The 27,533-nt window shown below is 57.9% G+C and overlaps 1 protein-coding gene across 2 annotated transcripts in view; it reads right to left on the bottom strand.

Moving 5' to 3' along the window:
• The window catches only part of TRAPPC9 (trafficking protein particle complex subunit 9), a 575,309-nt gene that overhangs the window by 95,326 nt on the left and 452,450 nt on the right, over window positions 1–27,533 (bottom strand). For both annotated transcript variants that reach the window (XM_047074228.1, XM_047074227.1), the window contains one exon: window positions 24,596–24,686. In XM_047074228.1, coding sequence (XP_046930184.1) covers window positions 24,596–24,686 — 91 coding nt within the window. The remainder of the gene's footprint in view (window positions 1–24,595; window positions 24,687–27,533) is intronic.

The following is a 27,533-nucleotide window of genomic DNA, read 5'->3' on the forward strand; positions in this document are numbered from 1 at the left end:
ACGCTGACCCCCAATACTATCAGCTGCTCCCCCATCTTGACTGCAGGAGCAGTGGGGGTGGCCGGCAGGTGTTGGACTTCCTGACAACGCGGTGTCCTGGGAGGAAGGGGACCTCGGATGCTGTCCAGAAGGCCCCGGGCCTTGGTGTGGCCCCGCACCACCCCCGGTCCTCCAGAGGAAGCACAGCACAAAGAGCATCATGGACGCTGGGGACGTAGCCTGGGAAGCATGGAGGGTGCCAGAAACCAAGTCTAAACTTTCAACAGAGAAACCGACTGGTAAGGGAAAGGGGTCCCGTGGACTAACTGGAAATACGTATATTTAAGGATCTTAGAGCACACGGCAGGGGGCCGCATAAAGTCATCTTCTGCTTAACATCCTGGAGAAAGTCAGAGGGCATCAGGAAGGATTTCCCGAGTCATGAGGCTACAAATGGTCCAGCCACCCCAAGGAACCTGAGCAGGCTCCGTCGGTATGAAGCAGGGCGGCGGAGAACGGATACGGGTTTAGTAACAAGCGTGCATTCCGCAGATGCTCCCGGAGGGCCTCCCATCAAGAGAGCACCTCGTGTCTGAGATCTGACCCCCGCTCAGCCGGCACCCCGTAGCCCTGGACGTGCCCGCCTCATCGTTCAACACTGGGTCAGAAACGCATCTGCTCGCGCCTGGCCCCCACTGGACCGTAAGCCCCTCACACGGTGTAGGGGTGCAGCAAACACTCGTCCGGCATCAGTTCTGGCCCTGCCCCGATGCTCACGAAACTGCTTCTCGCGGGCAGTTTGCAGATGCGTAAGATGACCGAGAGGAATCACACCGACGGCTCCTACCCGGGGCCTCCTAGAAGCACCGATGGCATTCGGGCTCGTGATTCTCAGTATTTCCGACAATCCACGGGAAACCACAGGTTTACCCTCCGTCGGGCAAGTGCACACTAAGGAAAACATCACCTGTCCTCCCCAAGGGCTAGAGCGCTCTCAGCTCCGTGAGCGTGCACCAGTTACCTCGGGCTGGCAGGTATGTGGTTCTGCCTAATGAGACGAGAAAACGAGATCACCATCCTTCACTGAACAGGCTGGGACACAACCTTTTGAAATACGGGTGGACCCTGGGGAGAGAGAGCGGAGAACGACGGGTTCCTCGGCAGTGGAGAGAGAAAACCCCTCAGGTGCCTGCCCACTCCTACCTTCTGAGCAACCGTGTAAACCACGGAGCAGGCCACGTGTCGCTCCTCCGTTCAACACTGCTCTCTGCATCTTCCTTCCTAGTAAGGGATCGCTTGTGAAACTTTTTTTTTTTTTAATGTTTATTTATATTTGAGAGGGGGACAGAAAGAGGGGGGGGGCGGGCAGAGAGAGAGGGACACAGAATCGGAAGCAGGCTCCAGGCTCTGAGCTATCAGTACACAGCCCAACGCTGGGCTCGAACCCAAGAGCTGTGAGATCATGACCTGAGCCAAAGTCGGAAGCTCAACCAACTGAGCCACCCAGGTGCCCATCTTGTGAAACGTTCTTAAGCGACACCAAGGCCTGATATTAAACTGCTCCTGTCCTGGGGCACCTGGGTGGCGCAGTCGGTTAAGCGTCCGACTTCAGCCAGGTCAAGATCTCACGGTCCGTGAGTTCGAGCCCCGCGTCGGGCTCTGGGCTGATGGCTCAGAGCCTGGAGCCTGTTTCCGACTCTGTGACTCCCTCTCTCTCTGCCCCTCCCCCGTTCATGCTCTGTCTCTCTCTGTCCCAAAAATAAATAAAAAAAAAAAAAAAAGAAAAAAAAATAAACTGCTCCTGTCCTATCAGCACACGGGAGGCCCTTGGCCCACAGACCTGCCCCGTCAGAGCCTGTGCTAGCTGGCGTGCCCCAAAACCAGCACCTGTCAGTAATGCCACAGCAGGCAAGAACGTGGATGTGCAGGTCACCTTCTTCTTTGTGACCGAAATAACCAGTTTCTCGTTTGCAGGGGTCCTCAAGGGGTGAACCACAGGGGGAGGTCCAGAGATCAGCACAGAGTCACTCGGAAGCCCCTTCCAAATCTCTCCTCTGTTTTGGAAAGAGCTAGAGATTGTACCCCACCTTATGCAACACAGGGCAATGGATCAGTGACTTGGAGTCTGTCCGCCCCCAGCTAGGACAGGCTGGGAAGAAAGGGACAGAACCCAGTGCACCCTGAGCTACCAGCATGAGGGGCACAAGGCAGGTATTCACAGGGTGAACAAACAGATGAATGAGGGAAGGAGTGGAAGAGTGAATGAACGAACCAACAGGTCTCTAACCCCTGGCCTCCCCAAGGTCATGATTTACATCCAAGCTCCAGGAAACGGGAGGCAGGTTGCCCCACAGGCTGTGACTGTCCCCTTCCGGGTTGGTGGTGGTTAGGAGCCGGGAGGAGGGGGGCCAGGGGCACACCTGGTGAAAAGCCGAGAACGGAGGGTGGGACACAGCATGGTGCGCTCTCTCCAAGGACCTAGAATGGAGCCTCGGGCACAGGTGCCCCTCAGTAGATGGGGAGCACGATGGCAGAGCTGGGGACCAACACGGGGCAACGGTGAAGAGAAGGCAAAGGGTTCTCGTTTTGATTTGGGTATTTCTATTTGTATGCGAATATGTGAGTATTTAACACTTTTGTATTAGACACCACATGCGACTATTGTAATTATGAGGAATTATTATATATACATACATGTGCCTATCACATATCGTTACATAACAAACGTGCAAACGTGTAATTATTCTCGTTTTGCTTCAATTCAAAGGGCAGGTGGTCTCACCCTGAGGCTCCCCTGAAGAAAGCAGTAAAGCCAGGAAAAGGAACACATGTGTTCATGCTTCATCTTTGAGCATTCTCGGGTGGAAAACTCATCGTTTTCTACCAGCTCAACAGAGCCTGGGAGGGTGTCTGGGGGTTCCCTGTGCCGGGAAACCTCAGCAGACCGACTTCTTCCAGCACTCGGGAAATTTCTGCGTTCCTTGCACAACTCTGGAACGTCAGAAACCGCAATCGCCACCTTCTGAGTCCAGATCGACAGGGCCAGCTTGGTTCCCTGGAGCCGCAGACCACAGACACCGCCGTTGACCAGGCTTTCAGCTTGGCTGGGAGTCAGGCCTGGGTTGGGGCCCCACCCTCCCCGGGCAGCGATCCAACCCTCAGCAGCCTCGTCTGCGCCCGGCGTGGAGGTGAGGGACGAGGCACGGGGGCACCCGCCACGGTGTCCTCACCGAAGCCTAGCCTATCCAGGCCCCCAGATTCAGATCTGGCTCCTCGTCTTCCCGGCCGTGTGGCTGGGGGGAAGGAATTTAGAAACTCTGGGCCTCGGCAGGGGTGGTAAGAGTCACGGCGATCACGGCAGCTACCTCGTAAGGAGCCCTCAGCATAATGCCAGGCGTGCAGTAAAATCGTAATAAACGCTAAAGAATGCCTCTCCTTTCTCCTTTCTGGTCGAATCTCTCAGGAGCCTTGCCGGGGGTGGGGAGTTCTCGCGTGAGCTGAGCAAAGCGGTGCCAGTGGGCACCGGGGCCGGCACAGGGAGCACGCTGGCATCCCCTCCCACCCGCAAATCGTACCAGCCTGGCTACCCGCCTTGCCTGCTTGAAGCCAGGCTGACAGGGCCCGGCCTCTGTGCGGGCTCCCTGGCTCCTGCCGCGGCGTGATTCATCATCTTCCCATGCAGCTGGCACGGTGCTCCCGAGGTAGACGCGTCAATCATTAAACCACTATTTGTTCACGTCCCGGAGAGGCGGGCGACTTTGCCTCCTCCACAAACATGCCTGGAAGACCAGCGGGCCTACGTGGTTACCCTGTCACCAGGAGCAGGCCCACAGATCAAAAGATAGATAGATAGATAGATAGATAGATAGATAGATAGATAGATAGATAAAAATAAGCCCAGAGACTCTGTGATTCTGGGACCTGAAGCCTCAGACGACAATGGCACCACCAGGCCGCAGGTCGACCTGGAGATGCCCAACAACGAAAAGCAGGAATTGCCAACTTGGCCTCTCGTAATGGTTGTGTCGGGCGCTCAGCACACACGGGGATTCTGAGCCCCATACCTGACTTCAGACATCAGAACCCAGTGAGGCAGGGGTCGGGACCTTGTGCTTACCCTTCAGGAGATTCCAATGCGGCAGCCTCGCACCCGCGTCCTCCGTGGGACTAGCTGGTGAGAAGCCCTCTCAGGTGCCGGGCACCCAAGAGCCGCTGGGCAACGGGCACGCTCTTCTTCCGGAGGGCCCGGCTTGGCCCTGGTGTCGTAGGGCCACCGTGAGACGGAACCGACAGGTCCTGAGGAGACCACCGAGCCACCCTGTCCGTCAGCAGGCACCGCCAGCACGGGCCTCCCACAGAATCGTAAACTGGGCGATGTTCTCCTCCTCCCGGGGCTGAGGAGACGAGAGGTGGTGGTGCCCACAAGCAGGAAGGACGCAGGACACAGCAAGCACCGCAGCGGCTTCCCTGGGCTACCTCATCCGTCCTGGCTCCCGGGTGGAAACCCCTCCTACCACCACATCCTCGGCACGTCAGGTGTTTAGGAACTTGGGGGGCAGACGCTGGGCAGAGCTGTGGGTCGAGGACTGAGCTGGGAGGCCCCAGGTTGGGGGCAGAAACATGCCCAACTTCAGTGTGCCTTTCCTCACGGTTTCTCCTTCCACCTGGAACCTTGTGAGGACCTGTTGCCAACCCGCCGGGGACTGCATCCCGAAACCATCTCTGCTCCCCCGGGGGATGGACCTCACGGCCCTTGGTGCTCCCCCAGCCTCCCTGACGAGGGGACAGGGCGGTGAGCCCACCCACTCCCGATGCAGCCTGGGATCCGTGTGGGCCCCTGCTCTCCCCAAGCCCGCTTGGGCCTTCCCAGAGCTCACCTGTAAGGCAGGCCGACAGCAAAGTGGTCAGACTGGGGACGGAGGGGGCGGGCAAAGGGGCTTACGAATGTCTTTTCTCAAGAGAAGCCACATAATTGCGTCTGAATGCCGTCACCAATTGTGCATGTGACAGGCTTGCTTCCAGAATTCACTTTTGCCCATATCAAAACCTGGTGCTTGACAGCAAAAGACCAGGGACAGCAAAAGACCAGGACATAGGAAGTTCAGGCAGAGCCAGCTAAGGCGCATGACCGTATGTATGCATTCATTCATTCATTCATTCACGGAGTCGTTTTCTCAACACTTGTGTGTCCGTCTGCCATTTGTCCTCATTCCTTTGTTCATTCACGCAATCATTTCTCACTCAGATGTTCTCTGAGCGCCTGGCAGGTGTCTGGTGTGCTAGGCATGAGGACACAAAGTGACTCTGCCACACCTCTGCCCTCAAGGAGGCTCACGGTCAGACAAGAAACAGGGCAACAAGTGTAGGAGGAGCCAGCTGGGAGGCCTGGGAGCCCAGGGCAGGGCTCAGAAGGATGGGGTCCCCGTGCTGCATCCTGAGAGGAGAGCAGGAAGGTGCGTGGGGCCCTCTGGGCAGAGGTGTCTGGAAGCTGTGTGTCGGCCAGCATGGCAGGAGGAGAAGAGGGTGACCAGGCCTGGCCCCGGAGGTCCCACTAGTGTCTGCCCTCTGAGGACAATGGGAGCCAGGGGGCATGTGAAGTAGGCAGGTGTTTAGAAATAGAGGCAGGGGGACAAAGCACTTCGGCTTCCCGTGTTCACGAGGAACACGACACGGGTCTCAGGGTGCGGCCTGACAGCAGCTCTGCGACATGAACTCAGGAGAGTGGGGGCCCCCACGACGAGCAAGGGCAGCAGCAGGAACCCCAACCTGCCTGCGAAGGTCAGTCCAGTGCCCGCCGACGGCCACGTGCAGGGACACGCCAGCCGGGGAGGCTTCGGGGGTGCTGCGCGTGCCCCCAAGACTCAGGAGCTGGGCGCACGGTCCCTTTGGTCTTCTGCCACCCCCCGGTCAAGGGTGAAGCCCCTTTCCGATCGCGAAGAACTCATCAGCCGCTGCCACGGAGCCTGCGGCGGGGGAAGGTAGCAGCCAGCCCGAGTGAAGGCGCGAAGGAGCCAAGTGGCCTGCCCCGTGGCCCCCCTGCCTTTCAACCAGTCACTGAACAGACCGCTGTCCCAAGGATAGGAGGCCTTGCCACCTCGGAAGTGCTCGAAAAAGAATACTTTTAAGTGAGTCCGTGTACAAATGGGACCAAGTGGTCACAGCACATAGAGGGAAGAAGGTGTGATTGGGGCTTTACTTTGAAAGTGAAACTTAAAAAAAAAAATGATGAAAACAAGTTTACTTGAGGTGAGTTGATAAAATTCAGGTCCTATTCACCATAGGTGCCCATCCTTTACAAGGGCAAAGAGTCCGTTGTGATCGCTTTTTCCGGTACCTTTCTCACCAGCGTGTGTGAGAGCACAATACAGCACGCTTACCCTGCACTCGACCCCACGGTATGATTGCAAAGGGGGCCGCTTCTGCACGGCCCTAGGAATGCCCCTGAAGCCCAGCTCCCTGGGACCTCAGCGGCCTCCCCAGCCGGCGTCAGGCCCCTGCAGGCCTCCTCCTCACCGTCAGCTCTGTCCCACGGGCCCTCCTTTGCCCAGGGCTGGGGGCAGGGCGTCCAACAGCAGCTCTCCCCTATCGTTTTCACCCACTTCGAGAAACTCCGCATCTTTGCCAAGGTTTGCAATGTGCCTTGCAACCGGTTGACATTTTCTCTGCATTCTACTGTCAAATGTTCAGAAGCTGGGGGCAGGGGACGGCACTGGAAGGGTGGTGGCTGCACGGGAGGAGGCGCGGGAGAACATGCACGGGAACCCACGCTACAGTGATCCTCACCTGTGACACGGCCTTTACCCGCGGGGCCCTGAACACTGAACGACGACACGCTGCACATTCCAGAAGCACCAGCAGCTTTGCCCAGGCCGGGGCCTGCGAGCAGAGTGGAGGTCCAGGTCTGCTAATGCCGGGCACACCACCCACACCCCTCCGGCCACCCCATCCTCACACCGCCTACAGGCCACCCCGTGGCCCTGGCTCATCCTGCTGTCCCCACCTAGGATCTTTCCCTGTTTCTGCACACTGAAATCCTACTAATTCTAGCCCTCTCTCACAGGTGACTTCCTCCACCACGACTCTGCTCAGCCCCGGACGAGGCACTGACAGCATTCCGTATTTGCGATGCCACACGAGTGACGCCTAGGCCAAGCCCAGGAACCTGGCGCTTCTCCAAGGCTGGAGCTTCCCCCCCATCCCCCGCCCCATCCTCCAACACCTGGCCCCAAGTCAAAGTTCAAGAAGTGACTCTGACTTGAACTGAGCTGCAGGGTCTGAGGCCCAGATGCCCCCCAGGCGGCCACAGAACCGGATGGCTTCCTTGAGTGCTGGGGCACACAGGAGAGCCCCTCACACCATGCCCTTCCCGATCATCAAGCCCATCCTGTTTCCACGTATTTAGAAGCAACAATCGATACCGCTCACCGTCCTGATGACCTACAGAGATTAAGTTAAAGCAGGGCCCTCCAGTGCTTACTAAGCAAAGCTGGGTTTCGCATAATGAAGTTCATGTTTCCAAAAATAGAAAAGGTGTGTGACTTCAGAAAGCAGGGGCATTAATGTTTCCTCGTGACGACAGCATGGCAGGCTTGGTGTCTGAGAAAGGGAACGGCCACCCAGAGACCATTCGGCCTGCAGCTCTCACCTTTGCACACACGGAGCAGGCACTGACACCACTTCTGTCCCCATGCAGCCAGCAAGGTGCACATGAGCTGCTGAGGACAGGTATTTTATCTTTGTACTTCCAGGACTCCGCCCAGGGCCTGGGACATCCAGAGGCACTGAACACAGGCTCCCTGCATGACTGAATCAATGACCGTCTCAAGCTCTTCATTAACCAAGTTTATCTGGTTTTCTAGAGATAAACGCACATCTTCCTCAAATTAAGAACAAGCTCATGAAAACCACCTGTGGAACGACAATACCGGCCCGGGTCCTAAAGAGACGGTCACAAGGTTCCTGGAGGCAGAGGAGGGCAATGTGCCCCTGGGAGCAGACTGTCACGGAGCAAGGCACGTCGGTGGCTCTGATTTTCCAACACAAGCCCCCGAGGCTCGTCCGCACAGGAGACCAGCACCGGGGGATGCAACTCATGATGAAACGCAAGCTGTATATTCTCACTGTGGTTTCTCAAGAGCTCAGATGGGTTTTTAACAAAACTTGGCCAAATTTAAACCAATCTGTTGCACACCAAATACCGGGACTAGAACAGACGGTCCAATCAGAGCAATTCTTCCTGCCCGCCCTCCCCGCCCGCCGCCGTTCCGAGCGCCGATTGTGTGTAACTGTCCCAAAGGTGCAGAAACCCCAGTATTTCCAAGTCTGCAGTGAAGCCTCCCACCGCTCAGGCCGCCTGTTACACCCGGAAGCACTCGATCCTACGTCAGACCCCGGGCCCTGACGTCGCTTCAGAAATTAGAGACCACGCCGGTCTGTGTCCGAGGCCTCACGCAAAGTGCCCCGAGGGGTTGGGAACCCAAAGAACGGATGGATTCGGGCCTCAGGAAGATCACACACAGATAAGTAGCTGCCGCCCAGAAGGGGAAGCGGGTGGTCTCCTGGGAGGGCGGCGGTGAGGACCGGTGAGCGGAGCTGCAGAATCTCGGCTGGGATGGGCCCGGGCACGAGGACACCGGCTGAACGGGCAGGGAAAGCAGAGCGCTGGACATCACCGCGCACCGTGCAGGCTCAGGCAGGCGACCACGGAGAGGTCCTCCTGCTTTTTGTGACCTCCGACCCGTGGCAGCGTGGCCTCTCTCCACGGGGACCTCGCCCACTCCTATGGCCCGTGCCCGTCTTGCTCCCCTACCTCCGGAATGACCTCTGTCCTGAACCTTGGAACCAGAGTCCGGCCCCAGCCGTGTGCAGGTCTGCCCCTCCACTCCGGGACGAGGCCTGCACGGATTCGTCTGTGTTCCCACCATCCACCATCTCCTCAGGCTTGAAGGAGAGGAAGATTAGCAAAGGGAGACAAACATGTTCACAGCCCGCCGAGAAACACACTCCAGCGTGAAACTCCCCGATGGCTGGGTGGTGAGCCTTCCTCCTGCTCCGGGCAACCAGCCTCCGTTCCACACAAGGCCTGGGCCTGCCCATGCAGAGCCCTTAGGTAATTCCCTCAGGGTTATGAACGAAGAACCTTCCATCTGTCAGGCCCAGCACTCCATCATCTCTGCTCACGCTGGGCCCTCCCCATCTTCCTACAAAGTTCTCCTCGGAACAGAATCTGCCCCTATCATGACCACATCCCTTCCTCCTCCCGCAAATTCAGTGTAGGTCTAGTGAATTGTGACCAGGGCTAAGCTCCTTCTGTGTCCCATACTGTACATAAACTCTCCCACACCTTCATGTTTCTCAGATCCACGCACATCCCCCATCCCTTGCCATGATCTCACTTCCTGTTTCACAAAGAAAACACAGGCCACCAGTGGGACCCCCGCGTCTTCCTGCTACAAAATACATGCCCCAACTGTAACCGGACCTCCCTAGATTCCCTGTCACCTGCCGACGTGGGGGCTTAGCCTCCTTACACACCAGGGCCAGCTGGAACGGTCATGCCTCTGTGAGACGGTCAGCTCCCTGGAGACAAGCTGGGAACCTCTCCTGCACGCTGCTAGGTCCTGAGCCCTGAGAGCAGAGAGGTTTTGACAATCCTGACAATATGCTCCTGGTCATCCAATAAGCCAGTATTGGCACTAAGGGCTGAGCCCAAACCCAGCACTTTCCATCAAGCAGGCTACACTGCCTTTAGCATCTCCTACCAGCCCACCGCCCTTGTACCCCATTTCTCGCCCAGAGCTGGGCTCACGGTATGTGCGCAGGAAGTGAGTGTTGAGTGAATGAGCCCCCTGCACAGAAGGGGCTGGACCCACCTCGGCCATCTGAACATAGCTTACCGCTAGATGAGGCTGGAAGGAACATGCCAGCCTACGGGTTCCAGTAAGCCCGTGGCCATGGCAGAGAGGCTATCTTGCACCAATCCGTGGCTGCACCTCTGTACTTTCTGTCAAGCCACCCACACGGAAAGGACACCTGGTTTTCACAGGCGCCCATCCTAGACCAGAGGAGCGTGGATGTGCCTGGGGCCCCATGGCACTTACGAACCAAGGGATTCAGAGCAAAAGCTTTAGGTCTCCGAGCCCCGGTCTCCCTACGCGACAAAGCGGAGGCAGTTTCGTCTACGCAGCTGTCCAGCCCGTGGCCACCACGTCATGATGGTGCTTCGCTCCCGCCCCCTTGTGAAAGCAGGCTCTTCACTGAGAACCAGCCAACTTCTGGGTGGGCCCGGGGGGGGGAACATGTGGAAGAACTGGCCGAGTCTCTGGAAGGGAACACAGAACCTTGTTTCCATGTGGGTTTATCATCAGATTCTCAGGAGTCCTCAGCACAAGATACCTAGTCACCACTGTCGTGTCTGGACGCTTCTCCGTTTGTGGACAACACGACGTCACCGGCCACTCCTGCTCTGCAGAGGCCACGTGTACATTCTGCCATCACCTTCCCCACTCTCGTTCGCGTTGGGACTGTGGTCCATCTGCAGACTCAGAGACCAGGTTCTGCAGGCCAAACAATGAACCTACCCTCATGGAGGGAAAAGGTCCCGTCAGGAGAAGCCAGGCTCTTGACTCTGAAGGCTGTGCTCCCCCTGATCTGCTGTGATTTCGGAAGACGGGCTGGCGCCTGCATTTTGCGGCCCCACCAGGAGTTACACATCCACCATCAGGGGAGATGTGGCGAACTCGTTTCAAGCTAAGGAGCTCGTCCTCCGACAGAACGGACATCTCTGAGAGCGAAGGTTATGTGGCTATTTTTTTCCAGCTGTTGGACTGGATCAACGGTCCAGGGACGAATCGCCAGCCAAGGGCCTGGGGGAGGAGGCTGTTGTCAGGAGCTGCCCGAGGAAGGTCAGGAGGCTCGGTCTTTGAAGTAGGCCTGACTGCTCAAGGTCTGGCTTCAAAGTGGCCCGGAGGCCAGCGCTTCCTTCTCAGGTCCTCAAATGGGAAGGAGCTATTTTTCCCCCAAACCTCTCAGTACTGCAGACTAAGCTGACCCACATTTGCTTCCAGACCTTTTTTTCCTTCCTAAGAAATTAAACAGCTTAATTTCAAACACATTCCCTTAAGCATCTGCTCTGTGCTTGTTTAGCACATTCTGAATAATGCAGGGCAGACAAAAAACGAGGGTAAGGCACAGCAAGGCCAGCAGCCTGTCCCTGTCCTCCGATGGCAGCCCAGAAGAGGGACAGACCAGAAGGGGACAGGCTGGGGTCCAGGGTGCCGGGTGTGACATGAGGGAGGTGAGGTGACCTCCAGGCCCCACTCACACTGGCCCCACACGAGCTCTCGGCCCTGAGCGTCTCCCTGCACCGCTCACTTCCGGCAAGACTGTCCCTGCAGGGAGAGGGGAAGGAGCCTCAGAGCGGGAGCACTCAGAACTGGAATCCAGAGTTTCTACACCCAGACCTGTGTTCCTCCTGCTGCTGGTGGCTCCTGGTGGGGGTGGGGACGGCTCAGACAGGGTCCGTGAGTGACACCAACTGGAGGGAGGTCATCAGGCCGCCTGGCCTCCATCTGCTCAGCCGTACACAGGGGCCGGAGCATAGCTCGGAGGTGGTGGCCGTCCCACCACGAGGGAGCACGGCCCCTCTCCCTTCCCCAGCTGACGGGCAGCGCAGCTCGGTGCAGTTCCGGGAAAACGACCCAGATCCATCCTACTTCGTGGTGTTTGATTTGAAGCAAGTTGCCAAAACGTGAGCTTCTCCATCTGCCACAGGGGAAATGTCTGTGGCTCTGGATGGTCCCCAGATGCCAGCCCCAGAGTATGGGGAGGGCTAGTGCCTGCCCCCCACCTCCAGACCACCCACCATCTTCCAGGGCCCTACTGAGATGTAGGCGTGTGAGAAGGGCCCTTTCCACTTGGCCTGCCTTCCTTCTACAGCCTGGTGTGCCGGGGGTGACTTGGTCACCCCCGTAGCATGGACAGACGGCCCGAGACGCCTCCCCCACCTCCTGGCAAGAGCCAGAAGCCGGGAAGCCCCCTCCTCTGACCCGGAAGCTCCTCATGCCCTGCCTGGGTCCAGGGACCCAGAGGCCAAGCCCTGCGCCCTTGTCTCAGTAGACGCTTCCAAAACTACTGACAAGACGTCCTGCAGCTCATCTCCTCCGTGAGAAGAAGCCGCGGGACTCGAACTTAACACAGAGTGCTGGAGCCAACAAGCGGCATGGCTCCTGCGTGCCCTTCAGCTCCGAATCCCGGGCCTGGCTCAGCTCCTGGCACCGACCCGACACGCTCACAAATCTGCCTCCCCGAGAAACCGTGAACGAATCCCTGTTTACACGAGCAGAGGACGTGCTGCCCCAGGCCTGGCCTCCAGGGGCTCCCGGCGGCACCACCAGGCTCAGGAAAACAGAGAAGGGGGTACCGGACCCGACGCGCTCCAAGCGCCCCCGGGAGCACCTCCCATGCTGGGCCCCCTGCGGCTTCGACACCTGGAGCTCGGCCTGCCGGGCTGTGAGGCGCCAGGCCCCGCGAGGGACTCAGCTTCTGTGTGGTGCATGGAGCCAAAGGCGGGAGCCAGGAAGGACGGGGGGCACCCCGTGCCGAACGCGCCCTCGACCTTCCACGCCGAAGACTCTCGTACCTTTGCAAAGGGCTGAAGAGGCAAGCCTGTCAGCGCGGGGACGGTGGAGGCGCCCCGGCCACCACCGCGCATACCCAGGGCTCCCTGTCTCAGCCGCAGCCTTGGTTTGAGCGCTGCAGCTAAAAGCACACACGGGACGGAGGAGCCTGGGAGGGGCGCGCACGGCGGTCGGCCCGTTCTCCCCACGGCAGGCTGCAAACAGGATCGGAACAAGGGCAACAGTTGATCCTGCCCGGAAATGCCAATAAACCCTGTGCTTGCAGCAAGGACAGAAGCATCGGGGGCCCAGGAACGGCACTGCCCACCAGCGGGAGCCCCAACGCCATCCCCACCCTGAGTGAGCCACCCCCCCCCCCGCCCCCGCCCCCGCCCCGGGCACAGCCCCTCGGAGAGGGGTGCGTGGGGCCTGGCATATGAGCTACTCAAGGACAGGCCTCATTTCCCTAAAAGATGCCTTGCGGGGCCACAGGAGAAAAGCAGGTAGTAAATACATACATTTATCACCGGTTGCCTGTGGATCCTCACAGCCACGTCTGGGTCTTAGATCAAGACAGTTGCTAAGGCCACAAAGCTGGACGGGAGCCCTGAGCAGCCGCCTCCCAAGTCTGCCCGGAGGCGGAGGCAGAGGTGAGGGAGTGGGGCCGCCGTCCAGGAGGAGCTGGCTGCCGCAGGCCTTGCTGCCGGTGGCTTAGCAAGGACACGGCCCCAGCGTCCTACCGCTCACCTGCACTTCTCAATGCACGTGGGCACCCACCGCGTCCACATCTCACCAGGCGTCCTTGCTCCCTTCCGGTGGGAGCCGCGCAGTACCCACCCGCAGCCCTCACCGGGCCTCGGGAAGCAGGCAGCCTGGGGCACAGCGGAGGGACTCGGAGGCCTGCCGTTGATTTCCTGGCCAGGAGACCTCGGGCGGGTCGCCTCGCCTGGCTGGAGGCCCCAGGGCTCTCGTCTGTAACTCTGTGACTGAGTCCAAGGCTCTGATGCGAACGGATGTGGGAGCGCTTTGTGAGCTCATCCTCAGGGACCGAGGACATGGGCACCGGTATCAGGCATCTTCTCCAGTGAAGCCCGAAACGAGAGGCAGAGCCTGCGTCTACACTTGAAGAGTGTCCACACTAGAGGGGGAGGCCTGGGTGAAGTGACTTAAGACGTGAAGGACACCACCAGCCCGAGGGCACAGAGCTGGCACGGCCTACACACAAGCATCGCGTGTTCACACACGGGCCCCCACTTGCCGCGTCCCTGCGGAGGACACCCAGGGCAGGGGTGACGCGATGGGGGCTGGGCCGCACCGGGAAGCTCCCCAAGGGGACCTGGGCCTTGGAGGACCTGAGGGCTAGGGACAAGGAGAGGCCGGCCAGGCTTCTGATGGGCCACCGGGCAAACGTGCGAGTGAGCCTCTGGCAGAGGCTCCTCCCTCCTCAGGGCTCCCACGGCACCCCTGGATGGCGGCAGCCTGCGAGACACCCCGCGTGACCAGACGAAGCCCAGGGGTGAGGGGCAGGAGAGGGGAGGGGGTGCATCTCAAAGGCAGGGGCTGACAGGACCTGGACGGGGAAGAACCACCACTGTAAGGACATCCTCCAGCAGCAGCAGGAGACGCGGTGACTGGAGGAGGGAAAGGGGCAGGAGGCAGCGGGGGAGGCGGGCTGCCGGTGGAGAGGCCTTTGTGATGGACAGCCGGTGGGTGAGACAGGTCTGGGCTGCGGGGAGGGGCCGGCCTCGCGCGGAGGCCCCGGCGCAGCAGCAATGGGGACAGTCTTCACCAGGTGAGCCCCCAGGCTGCCGCAGCCCCAGCCCGCATTCAGCAGAATAACCAAGTTCCGGTTCCCAGCAAGGCCCTACTTAACAGCCAGGGCTCCCAGCAGCCCGGAGGATGGGGGGAAACGTGGTCAGAGGACTCCTTCCTCTCCCGCATGACTTCCTCTACCAGAAGCCCTTAGTGCCCCGGCCTGTCCACAGAACCATCCACCCGGCCGGTGCCCGAGGACCTTTCCCGTGTTGTCCTCGGACGAGGCATCCAAGAAAGCGGGACCTCACTGAGGGGTACGGTAAGTCCTGGCTGGTCCGCGTCCGGACACCCCGTTCAATTACACTGAGCTCCAGCAAGAACATATATTCTCCCCCAAGCCCCGCATTCAGGGACTGGGAAAGGCCTGCAGAATCCAGAGAGAAAGGTTCCTGCAGTGCGGAAGCACCAGGGGCTAAAATTTACTATCATATGAAGAAACAATGGAAGATGAGAGAAAGACTGAAATGTCCACCTCCTGGGTCAGCAGGTCTCGAAATTTCTTGAAATACAGTCTTCCTGAAGGGACAGTGAACACCCAGGCAGTGTGACAGAGCGTAAGCCCCATGGTTGGCCCCAGACAGACACCGATCCCAATGCCAGCTCTGTGACTTCCCGGCTGGTGACCGCACAGCTGCTGGTCCCCACCTGCAGGAGGAGAGGTACTCTGCCTGAGGGGTAGCAGGCGCGTCATGCAGGGCGGGAGGGAGAGCCGAGAGCACCCGCACCCACGGGGAACTGCACGGCCACAGCCCCAGACAGACCCCTGCTGCCAAGGCACTGGTCCTGGAGGAAAAGCCTCAGCAGATGGCAAGTCCAGTATAACCATCGCTCATGGCCTCTGACCTGGGTGGGGGCAGGTCATTTACCCCACCCCGGAGAGGCCTGCCCCAGCCACTGGTGACAAAGGTGACTTATGCCTCAGCCAAGTGCTGTGTCCATGTGCCAGGGGAGGGCAGGCGGCCACCAGCATCCCAGGACACGGAAAGTATCATCAGGCCCAGGAGGGCGGTGTGAGGCCACAGGGAACACGTGTCGTATGTGACCTCTGCCTGGCAGGTCCTGTGACCCTGGAACCACGGGCCTGACTTACATCTATACGAATTAGCACCAGTTCAAAGCAGCCGGCTCAGGTCTCTGGATTCCGTGTGGTCAGGCGGCAGGAGCAGAGGAGCGGTCGTCACCGCGGACGCTGTCCCCGTGGGGTCTGGCGGAAGGCTGCTCTCAGGGCCCAGAGCCGCAGGCACCCTCACAGATGCCTAGAGAGGCTCTCCTCCATGAAGTCAGGTCGTTCTGTCTGCTGGGAACACAGCCTTCCTCCCCAACGGGTCCATGAACTCCTCGAGGAAAGGGACTATTTCTCTCCCGCACTCACTCACCGAGTATTCGCTCAAGGCTCACTGCTTACCAGTCACTCAAGCAGCAGCTCTGTGCCCACTCCGTGCCAGGTAAGGAGCAGGCCGGGGTGTGGGGATGCAGACGTAACTTGGAGCTCCCAGAGAGCCTGTGACAGGCACGGATACCCCCAGAGAACCGGGAGAGCTCTGGGGCTGGAGGAAGAGTGGAGCCCAGGGAAAGGGGTGTTGGAGAAGAGTATACGCCTCACGCGGGCCCGGAAGAATGAATGAGCACGACTGACCAGCCAGGAAAGGCAATGGCAGGGGCGGGGGCCTCACCTCACATCACAGGCAGCCTGGCAGAGCCCCGCCCCCTTCCTGCATAAGCCGAGTCCCGAGGCCCCAGGGAGGGTGGTTGTTGGGGGCATCTGCATGACAGAGCGGCCCCACGCAGGACACCAGGGCCCAAGCGGGGGGAAGAGGGCGCCCGCCTAAAGGGCAGCCTGGCCGGGGTCCGGAGCATAAGCTGGGGTGTCCGCAGGGCAGGGCCCCTTCGCTGAGAGGCCAAGATCCTGTGGGGGAGGGGCTACAGCAGGTACTTGCAGCCAGTTTCTCAGTGCCAAGGGAGAGGGGCACTTTTTATTTTCTTAAGTATTTATTTATTTTTGAGACAGAGAGACAGCGTGTGAGCATTTTGAGAGACAGAGTGTGAGCAGGGGAGGGAGGGGCGGAGAGAGGGGGAGACACAGAATGCGAAGCAGGCTCCAGGCTCCGAGCTGTCAGCAAAGAGCCTGACACGGGGCTCGAAATCACAAACCACGAGATCATGACCTGAGTCGAAGTTGGATGCTCAATGGACTGAGCCACCCAGGCGCCCCTGGTGGCTTTAAAACACTTTAAAGTTGGATTGCAAACCAAAATTCAACTTCTTGCTTCATCTAAGAGAACCACACGCGGGAAGAGAAAAGGACATCTTAAATGTTTAAAATAAAACGACAGGCAAAGGCATCCCAGCCCAACTAAAAGTAGGCAGGGACAAGAGTAATTGTATCAGACCAAACAACAAGCACTGAAACAGACAAAGAAGGGCACTTCAAGGGATACAGGGCACAGCACAATGAGGACAAGGAGGATATCTATGCACCACAGACCACCCACACTCGTCCTGTGGACCCAGGGCCACCGCACCCGTGGACAGAAGTCCCCTCAGGGTGAAGAGGGCCCACAGTAGCAGCGGCTGTAAGACACCTCTCAAAGTCTGTGGCGGTTCAAAGAAGTGAGCGTCCTAAAGACCTAAGCAACACAATTAATGAGGGAATTGAACGGATACGTGTTGCAACACAATATATTTAAAACCAGGAACATGCCTTCCTTTTCATCGTCTGTGGTGTGTTCACAAACAATGAAGCACAAAGAAACCTCAGTAAACTCTCAGAGGTGAAAACAGCACTAGGATGGTCACAATTCCCTCACATTACAAAGTCACCACAAGTTAAGGAAACAGAACACCTATGTTTTAAAGGACCCTGGGGACAAAGAGGAAACAAACTAAAATTGCACAATGCCTGAACCATATCAAACGTGGACATGTCAACTATCAGGACACAGGTAATGGGGTAATTGTAGGAAAATTCATAGCCTTAAAATCATTGCACTACTAATAGGACATTTTAAATAAATGGACTCAATGGCTGGCTCCGTAAGTGAGGAAAAACTAACAGAGTGAGCCCACACGAAGCAGCAGTGTGAGGACGGGAACGGCAGGTACTAACTTAGAGAAGGGAGAACGGAGGGGGAGGAGATCATCGGTTAGCCGGCTGAATCAAGAAAAAGAGGAGGAAGAAAAACTATATAAAAGAAACAAAACTGAGAAAATGACCTCAGGTGAAAAGGCAGTTAAATACCAACAGAAGTCCAATGTTTAAAAAGTGAGCTCCTTCTGAAGTTCCGTAAAAACACGAAAGGTGTTCCATAGGCACAGGGTTCCGACTTTGCAAGTAAATGGTCTGGTGCACGATAGTATGAATGCAGTTAAGCCTCGAATTGTACAGTTTAAAATGGCCCAGATGGCATATTTACGTGTTTTTATCACAGTTTTAAATAAAGATGAGAAAGAGAGGCAAGAAAATGACATGGAAGCAAATACCCAAGCAAATATTAAAATATACTATCAACCCATAATAGTTACGAGGGTGGTTCTGCCTCATGGGTGGAAAAAGAGCCATGGAAGAGAGTCCAAAAATGTTCCTACACACGAGAAAAATGACACTGCTTATTAGTGGAGAAAGTTTACCATTAAGTGACTTGGAGACAATTCAACAGTTTTCTGGGAAGAGAGGCTCCATGCCTTGTTCCTCACACCTTAATAAATTCCAGATCAAGAGGAGATCTCAGTGTTGCAGTGGATGAGCCCATGAAGCATGAGAATTTAAAATATGCATATAATCTAGAGGAGGGAAGTCTTTCTAAGCATGACACAGAAACAGAAGATATTTTTAAAGAGCTTGCTAAATTTAAAATAAGCGACTTCCAGCTTGTCTCGCTCATGTGAGGACTGGCACGCTTACTTGTTCCGACAATGTTCAGGAGAGCGAACGACCAGGAACCACCTAAGGGCTGGTCAGAAGGCGGAGTACGGACAGAAGAATGTGGCCGCTCCGTGTGGGCGGCCAGGGGAGGGTACCCAGGACCTGTCGGTAAGTGAGGAAGACAAGTGGCAGGACTCCCTCACGGGCTCCCCTGGGGGAGGAAAATGCAGCAGGCTCTGGCACAGCTCGGCCTGTGGGATGGGACGGCTCGGGGGGGGGGGGGCGGGGAGGGGGACGGGGGCAGGACAGAGACTCCGCACACAGCTTGCTGCACCTCCCCAATTCTGAAGCTCGTTTGTGCCTGTTTATCTTTGCAAAAGCAACAGACCAAACGCGGAGTGTGTGGCCTCGAAGGGGTTACACTTAGACGGGAGCTTAGCAGGAAGCTTCCGATCAGAGTCTCTCCCTTTGAGGCAGGGGCACAGGCCTAGAATCACTCCTCACTCTGCCACCCGCATGCACGCCAGGGATGGGGACGTGAGCTTTCTATAAAACGAGGGTGGTCTTTCCAATCTCTCAGGGTTGTCGTGGGGACTGTGTGGCTTGGGGCACGTTCAGTGCCAGCAGACGTCCACCCCAGGGCATTCTCCACACAGGTAGTGGTGCTGATTTCGCTGGTACAAGTTTGAGAGCTGGGACATTTCTTGGCTTGGTGGCTCGGGTCTGTCATAACCAGGGTGCCTGGCCCACTTGTGCTGGGCAGGGAGCTCTCCCAACTCTTTGCCCATCAGGGACTGGAAACCTGCCGCCTGGCACCCTGGAGATCTCAGACCTGTCTCCTTCCTTCTCAGAGCTTGACAGCCGCACGCACACCTGTCCTTTCTCAGCACCTGTGGAGCAGGGGCGCGGTGTAGCACGTGCACTGGACCTCTCATCTCCTCCTGGATGGCCTGTCCTGGCCCAAGGGGCCACAGGGCACCAGGGAGACCCCATACACCACGCTGCAGAGACACGAACCTTGATTTCCCAGATTCGGAGTAAAAAGTTGAAAGGCATGGCCCCGTGGCCCATCCTCCCATGGGCAGAGCCTTACTGCAGAAATCTTCTTCCAGAAGGAAGGTGGCTCTTAAAGAAAGCGGCAGGCAGCTGACGGCTGGGGGGCCCAAGGCAGCCCCCCTGAGCATGGCCCAGACGGGCACCTGGAAGGGGTTCAGTAGCCACTTGCTGGGTGGACGGCCGGCGACTGGAGGCAGCACAGGGCATGTAAGAAAGAACCACAGGTCTGCAGGGAACCCTGGATCACAGGGAGCAGATCGGATGCGGAAGTAGCAACTTTGGGGACAAATTATATGATCTTCTCACTCACCAGCTTCTCCCGTAAGATACGTAATAACGCCAATCTCAGTGGGTGATTACGGAGAGTGAGCGAGGGGACAGAGAAAGCGACCACGGACTGTTCCTGACGTGCTGCGGTAAGCTCTCCACAAAGTTACTCTTTGGGGGGAAATCGTCACAAGAAAGCAGTGCTCCCAAACATTATTTTACAACTAGGATGCCTGGGACCAAGGAGAACATTGGGGGGGAGGGGGGCGGGGGAACAGGTGGGAAGACGGGTCTCACAGAGGTGCCCGGCCCCACAAAGCCTGCCTCCCGGGTGGGCCTGTGTACTAACACTCTCTCCCGGGCACAGATGCTTGGAGAAATCCACAGCCCTGTGCCATTGCCAAGTTCCCTGGGAAAGAGGCAGGGGTCAGCGGGCAGGCTGGGCCTCCAGGGAGGCCTGGGCCACCTGCGGCCACGTGTGGCTGTCGCCTGTCCTGCCGGACGGCTGGCTGGAACCTGCCTCTCCACGTGCCCTCTCGAGGCGTCTGAGACACGACATCACTTGCTGACTCGCCACAGCCATTGCGCACGACTCTCAGGTCGGAGACAAACTGAGCTCCACAAGGCCTCCACGTGACACATGTGACAAAAAGACACTCTGCCGAAGTGTCCCCATGATGCGGCCCCGCCTCGAGGCAAGGACAGCCTGGCTTCCTGGACCCCAGGTCCAGACTCCTGAACAGGGTTGCCGAATGCAGCAGGTGCCACGGAGGTAGGAGGATCAATGTTCAGACGCGACAGGCCTGCAGGTGGTTCTGTGCCTTGTCCCCAAGTGCAGGGCTGGCCCCTCTGGAACAAGGTGGCTGCAGGAGTCTGGTTCCTGAGCTGCCCCTGGCCTCTGCATCCAGGATGCCAGGCTGTGTGTGGATGGTCTGTTAAGCGACCTGGGTCCACCACCCACATCAGACCAGGAGTGTCCTGAAGGCAGGGATGAAGTGGAACTTCTATCTGGGTCTCTGGCACCTGGGACAATGCCTGCTACAGACTGGATGGTCAAATAGACAGCTATCCACTGAGTGAACGTACAAATCCCTCGATCCAACAATCTAGGTCTTCCCCATAACCTTAGGTGACAGAAATCCCTGAGCACCTCCTACCCTGTAAAAGGAGAACAGTGAGTAAGGCCTTGCAGGCTCGCACAGGTTGGACAAACCGCACGGAAAGTGTGGACCCCGTGTCGCGCTCTCCAAACGTGAGGGCGTTGTTCCCTGAGGCAGGGCACCAGTGTCACATGTCTGCTGGTCCCCAGACCCGTGACTCTCACACCCATGCACGCGGCCGGCACATCATAGCTCGGGTCGGGGCCGGAGCGCATGGTGGGGCTGGCTTGATGATGACTCAGAAGATGTGCGCTCAAAATATCCACTGCCTAACACAGCCAGCACCTAACCTGTACTCCCGGCTGTCAACGAGAGCACAGACCATCCCTGATATACCTAGGAAGCTACGGAAAATGTCATCAGCTGAGGCAGGTGGCAGGGGGCACAGTAACGGGACACTGAAATCAGTGTGGCAGACCGCTTGGCCTCATTTGTCACCACACCCGGCACCCTACGGACCAGAAGGGAAACGGCCCTCAGGCAGTCAGGGGACGCTGGGCCTCTGCCACCCGCCCTGTCCTCCCGCCTGGTGGGCAGGGCAGTTTCCAGCCGGAGACGGGAGCACCTGGGAAGCCGCAGCCCAATGATGCTGACCTGGGGTCCCGCCCTCGCCCCGCCCTGCCTCTGGATGTACCCCAGAACCCCAGCTTCCTCCTCCCCACGACCAACAGGCACCCGGCAATTCCGTGGTCCCCCACCTGCCTCAGAGGCAAAGAAGCGCGACCTCGCTGGGATCACGGACATCTCCGCAAACCCTCACTGAGGACCTGCTGCCGTCGCGGCCTCCGTAAGAGGCCGAGGCTCAGAGGACTCGTCCGCTCGCACGAGGACGTCACCACGAGGAAGCAGCAGAGCCGAGGCCAACAGCGCGCCCGTCCGCGCCAGGTGACGCCACCATCACACACAGATGCCGACACGTTTGCGCTCTCCAACCGCCCCAGGAAACAGTAACGACTTCAGAGATTCCTTGCAGAGGGACTGACCCCCAAACACGGAAAAGCTCTGCGTGCAAGCCGCTGCCTGCAACCTGCAGAAACATGAACATCTCAAAACAACCCAAACATCCAACAACAGACCAAGCGCTACGTGACCTCGCATCCGTCTGATGAGGTTACCACTAGGCCTTTAACAGCGAGCATTCGACAGGCCTGTGATACAGGAGATACGTTTCGTCAAGTAAAAAAAAAAAGAAAAAAAAAGACGCAATATACAAACACGGTCTGGGCATCTCTATAAACAGAATTTAAATTTGGGGATAGCAAAAAGGCTTAGAAATACACAAAAGTTCAATGAAATAGAGGTTGTTTTGGAAGCTGGGAAGAGGGTCATTTTTTTCTGACCACGTTTCTGATTTTGCCTGGCTTTCCGCGGTGAGAATATATTCTTTTTATCGAGTCATCTGGTGGAAAGGTCCAGATTCTAGTTGAGGGCGTCTGCCTTTGAACGTGGATCAGTCACCCCTCAGCGGGGCGGTGCCGGCTGACGGCTGACGTGGCCGAGCCGCAGCGTCCTCGTTTAGGGAAGGACACGTGCAGCACGCGAGGGTGCCAGAAGTGACCATGTGGGTCCTCGTACCTCGCCTGGTATGTTATACACACGTGCAGAGTGGTGAAAGTAACAGGCTGGATGTTGGGTGGCTCACCTGAGCCTGCTCTAAGTCAGAGAGAGGACCCTGCCGGCACAGGCCAAGCCGGCCAGCGTTCGGTCAGGTGAGCGAGGGCCCGGCCGGGCTAGGCCCCCTGTGCAGCACAATCTGGACCCCCTCAGGTCGGAGGGGGGCCCAGTCATGGGGCGGGGACGGGGCAGACCCCAGGCCAGCCTGCCGTGAGGAGGGGGGTATAACCTGCGGGGTTACGGAAGGGTGGGCACTGGCACGGGCAGCGGCCAGGGAGGAAGACCCTGTCCACTGTGGACAAAACCCACCGCTGTCCCTTGTGGGCCACCGCACCAGAATTGTGCTCACAACACCACAGAGGAAGTGGCCTCAGAAACCCCAGTGCCCACAATGTCCACGTCGCCATCAACAGTCACGTATTCACTTAGCAGAACGGCTCAAGGGACTTAACGTTCACGTCTTTTGACTCAGGAACTCCGAAACTACATAACTGGTCCAGGCAGAAAACCAGACAAAAATCTGAGCATGAAGATGTTCACTGGCAACAGCCAGATACGGTAGCAGTCAAATTAATTACAACACTCGGACCAGGAAGACATTATGCGCGGTTTCTGGGGGTGTTGACGCTGTGGGTATAAGAACTCGGCTGGTGGGATGATCCAGGACACGACAGGTGTGGCACCCGGCCGCCCCCATGCAGGAAGCGGCACATGTCCTCCCAGCGACACTGCTTGGCACAGTGCCTTCCAGGTCCTAGGATTTTTTTTTTCAAGCCATACATCTTCTCCAGGATAACATAACTAACACCTGTGTCATCTACCAACCTACTGCTGCGCAAATGACGCGTGTAGGACAGCTGACCCAAGTTGTGTTAACAGAAAAGAAAAACACCCATAAGGAATCCAAAGCAAAGGCAGGGACCTCCAGGCGGGCTCTGGAAAGAGTCCGGAACCTCTGGGACCCACTGCAGGGTGTGGCTACAGTGGGACCCTGTGGGCCCTGGCCAAGTTCTTTCTTTTGGTGGACAGGATATGTTAACACAAGTTTTGATTTCATTTTGTTTCACAGGGCTGGTTTCCTGGGCCTGTCCCAGCCCTGGAGGCAGGGCGGTCTGGGTGTCTGAGCCTGCTCAGCTATCCACACCTGGTGGAAACAGCTGGCTGTGTCCAGGTAAGCAAGAGATCGGACATTCCAACCTGGAAAAGTGGGCTGAGGGAAGCCCCCCATGGTGCAAACACTGATTCTCTGCAGAAACACCCCCTTCCTTCCACTCAGGCTGGACGCACGAAGGAGCCCCTTGGGTGTAAAAGGCCATCCATTCACTGCTGTCACGTCGGCAGCTCACGGACTCCCGCCGGCCTTCATCTGTGGGAGCGGGGAGCCGGGCAGCGAGGACAGACTCCCCTCCCCCGCAGTATGTGGGGGTCTCGCAAACTGATAGGGGAGGAAGGGAAGGCCAGGAGAAAGGTTTTTCTCTTCAAGCCCCTGGGACAATTCCCATGTGTTTCTAGTAGGCAAAAGGAGGAGATCATACTTTAATTAACCAGAGAAAAGACTTGACACTAATTACAACGATATCTGGGGTATAAAAAAAAACAAAAAAACACACAAACTGCTTGCTCGCATCTGACCTAAAATAGATTATATAATGAAACCGTTTCCAGAAAATAATGAAGCCTCTCACTTCAACAAAAATACACTTAGCTTGTTTCTCAACAAAGCAGTTTTGACTCCTATTTGGGAAGACACAGGCCAGGGTAACGGCTTCTGGTGCAACAGGAAGCAGACATTTGGATAGATCGTTCCAGGTGAACTCACAGGCCGAGGACCCAGTCAGGGTGTTGACCACACAGGCACCCTTCCGTGCGAAGCCGTCAGAGCTCATCCAGAGAAGGGTAGGAGCAAGGAGGCTGCACACCTGCTCGCGTCCGCCACGCCAATCACTCAAGACCCAAACGCAGAGGGGGGACGCGGCCACGCGCACGAGGCCAAGTGCCACCACGGAGGAGGTCGGACTCCGCAGCGGCTAGAACCATACGGGGTCTCGACGTCCACCGCCACACGCGTATCTGGAGGGCGCTGACCCTTTCACGGGTCCGTGCTGACGGGACACGCCTGAAGACACACCCTCGCCGTGGCCAGCTGGCCCACGCAGCCGCGCGCAGGAGCAGATGCGGGCGCGGGGAGGGCCGCGCTCACCCGGCGGGGACCGGCAGGTACTCACCCCACTGCAGCGGGGCCAGCTGCAGATGCTCCAGGACAAGCTGGCTCAGGAGCCCTTCCACGCTCGCCTCGCCGGTGCGCTTCAGAGATGGGTGAGAGCCAGTCAAGGAAAAACCTGTTCCCGCCGAGCCCCAGGGACGGGAGGAGGAGTTCTGGAAATTTCTACAGACTCCCACACGGGAACCCTCCCACAGCAGATCCAGGTCCCCCTTCTTTGCCAGTGATGGCCCAACCAACCACTGAGACGTGACCTGCGGGTGGAAAACAGGCATATAAACACGGTGAGTGCCTCTGTCCCCTCAACCTACATCAAGTAAAGCCTCTGCCGTGTAAAGAAGGGGAATCCATCGGGATCATTCTGATCCAACAGCTATCCTCGCTGGAGGAAATAAGGAAAATGGAAGTGTTTTTCCTTAATGAGGCAAACTATGGCTCATTGTTCAATGTAACCCGATGTGTTTCTGGACACGTGTTGGCTTCATGCTGGTTTCCTGTCTGTCGTGCTACACGTCTTGATGTAATCACACACATTATTACAAATGGCTCACTTAGGCCAGTTCGTAATTGAGGAAGTCAAGGTTTCTCAGCAAGTACCAGTGGATGAAGAAATTAGGTTTAGGAAGGCAGAAAATAGATGTCTCCTGGGCACTAATATTAAACAGCCAACACGGCGCTCAGACACAGATCCGCAAACCTCTTTCCCTTTTCCTACGTGAATTTAAGCCACAGAATGTAAGTTGCAACCAAAAGGGAAGAATTCAGTTCCTGACACTCTTCCCTGATTAGGGAAGTGAAAAGAAAACCCTCTTCTTTCTGCTTTTAGCAAGTTAACTGCACCCAGGAAACACATCGAGGCTCTAATCCAAACCATGGGTGGACATGCATGGAGGATGCCGAAATAACTCAGGAGCTCGAACCTGGGAGGCTTACATCTGGGTGGAGATGACAGCACAGGGACAGGGGGCCGTGCCCAGCAAGACGGAGGGCAGCTGCGTGGGGACGAAGCCACGCAGGCAGGGCAGATCAGGGCCCAGGGGGAGGCACAGAGGCACCAGGGCCCCGAGGAACAGAGACAAGAGCTCCCAGTCCTTCCTGCCGAAGGGCCTGGCACACGGGGGCCACGTGATCATCTGGGTGGGAGCGTCTGGGCGCAGGGACACTGAGAGCAGTGAGGACACACCAGCCGGGCACCCAGGAAAGCTCGAGAGGGCAGGGCTGAGCGCGCACGGCAACAGGACTCCGCGGGGAGAGCAGGCCGAACAGTGCAGTGACGCCAGGATCCCTGCCTCCCACTCCGCCCCTAAGTCCTTCTTCGGCTATTTAGGACTTCTTCCTATTCTTCCAAAACACCGTGTGCTCTCTCTGGACTCCATGCTTCCCGCAGCTGTGCTGTGTTCCTAGAAGTGCTTCTCCCTGCCCTCCTCCTTCAACTCTCAAGCCCTCCCTGAGCCCCGTCCCTGCTCTGAAGGCACTCGGGCCTCCCCGTGGCAGCCCGCCCCAGATGTGCCCACTCTCCAGTGCTCAGCCTAGACACCAGCCCGGCAGCTGCATGAGGGCCCAGCCCTCGTCCTGGGACCTACACAAGGCCCTAGAGTTGCTCGGTGGATTCTGTCTGATGAATAAACAAACTCAGGATGGTTACACGTCCTCGACAGGTGGTACAGGAGCCCACAGCCCTCAACACGCAGCCCAGAGGCCGCAAGACCCGGAAACTTCCCTACCCTGAGCCCAGTGCCTGCCTCTAGCCAGTGCCCTCTGCAGACGCTTGGCCCCAAACTCCAGGGAACCCGTGCTGCTTGCCCCCACCACACCAGCCCGGACATCAGCTGGGCAGGCGTGAAAGCAGGCTCCTTTCGGCCAAGCTGAGCTCCCCAACAGATGTGGGAAAACACGGGGGCACTGGGGCCCGAGCCAACGGCACCTGCCCCCTCTGTCCCTAGAACGGTGGGTTCTGGATACCCTCAACCTGGCTGTGAGTCCTGGCACCACCACTGACACGCACTGGTCAGTCTACCTATGTTCCTGGGTCTATTTCCTCACCTGTGAATGGGCGTAACAGCCCACGAACTTCACAGGACTGTCCTGAGGAATAAATGGAACTGCAGTCCGGGCCACGGTGAGCACGCCATAAATGTCCCGTCCACGCAGACCCCTCCCCGGGCCCTGACGACGTCGTGCCTGGTGCGTGGCCAACCACAGAGCGCCAAGGACTGTGAGTTTCCGTGTCTCGGAGGCCCCAGAGTCAGCAAGCTCGTGGGGACAGCTCTCTCTCTCCTCTCTCTCCTCTCTCTCCTCTCTCCTCTCTCTCTCTCTCTCTCTCTCTCTCCTCTCTCTCTCTAGGAAGGCAAGCACGGTGGTGCTGGGGACTCATCTCCAACAGAAGAGGAAATGGAGTCCTTGGAGGGAGCGAGCGTTGGTGCACACACCCGACCCCAAGGCCCCGCTGGCCCTCCTGCTCCCTCAAAGTGGCAATGGGGTGGCATTCCCGAGCAACCCCGCGGATGCCCTGGCCCCTGGGTGTGTCACAACCGCTCAGTGTCCTTCCGTCCTCAGGCCACATCCCAGTGAGGGGAGCCCACTTCTTGGCACAGAGTGTGGGGGCATGGAAGCCACCTGGGGAGGGTCCTGCCAGTTTCCATCCCCCCAGTGGCAGCCAGGGCCCCTCAGCTCCATTACCTGCACAGCAGAAAGCCCGGCATCCAGGATGCATTGCACCTCAGGGGTGACCGGCGCAGCCCCCTGCCCAAGCCAGGACAGACACACAGCGTCCCAGACGGAACCCCGCACTCAGCACTCCCACCCCCACTGCTCGGGAGCCCGGGGGGCTTACCCAGCTGGTGACAGGCTGACAGGGGGAGGAGGGGGTGCATGCCAAGACAGGCCAGAGCCTCATACCGAGACTCATTCCAGGCAAGTCAAGCTCCAGAACGGAGGACCCT

The sequence above is a fragment of the Lynx rufus genome, unplaced genomic scaffold (genome assembly GCF_022079265.1).
Source record: "Lynx rufus isolate CCGP_SWC_20201006 ecotype Redwood Valley unplaced genomic scaffold, mLynRuf1.p SCAF_12, whole genome shotgun sequence".
Lineage (NCBI taxonomy): Eukaryota > Metazoa > Chordata > Mammalia > Carnivora > Felidae > Lynx > Lynx rufus.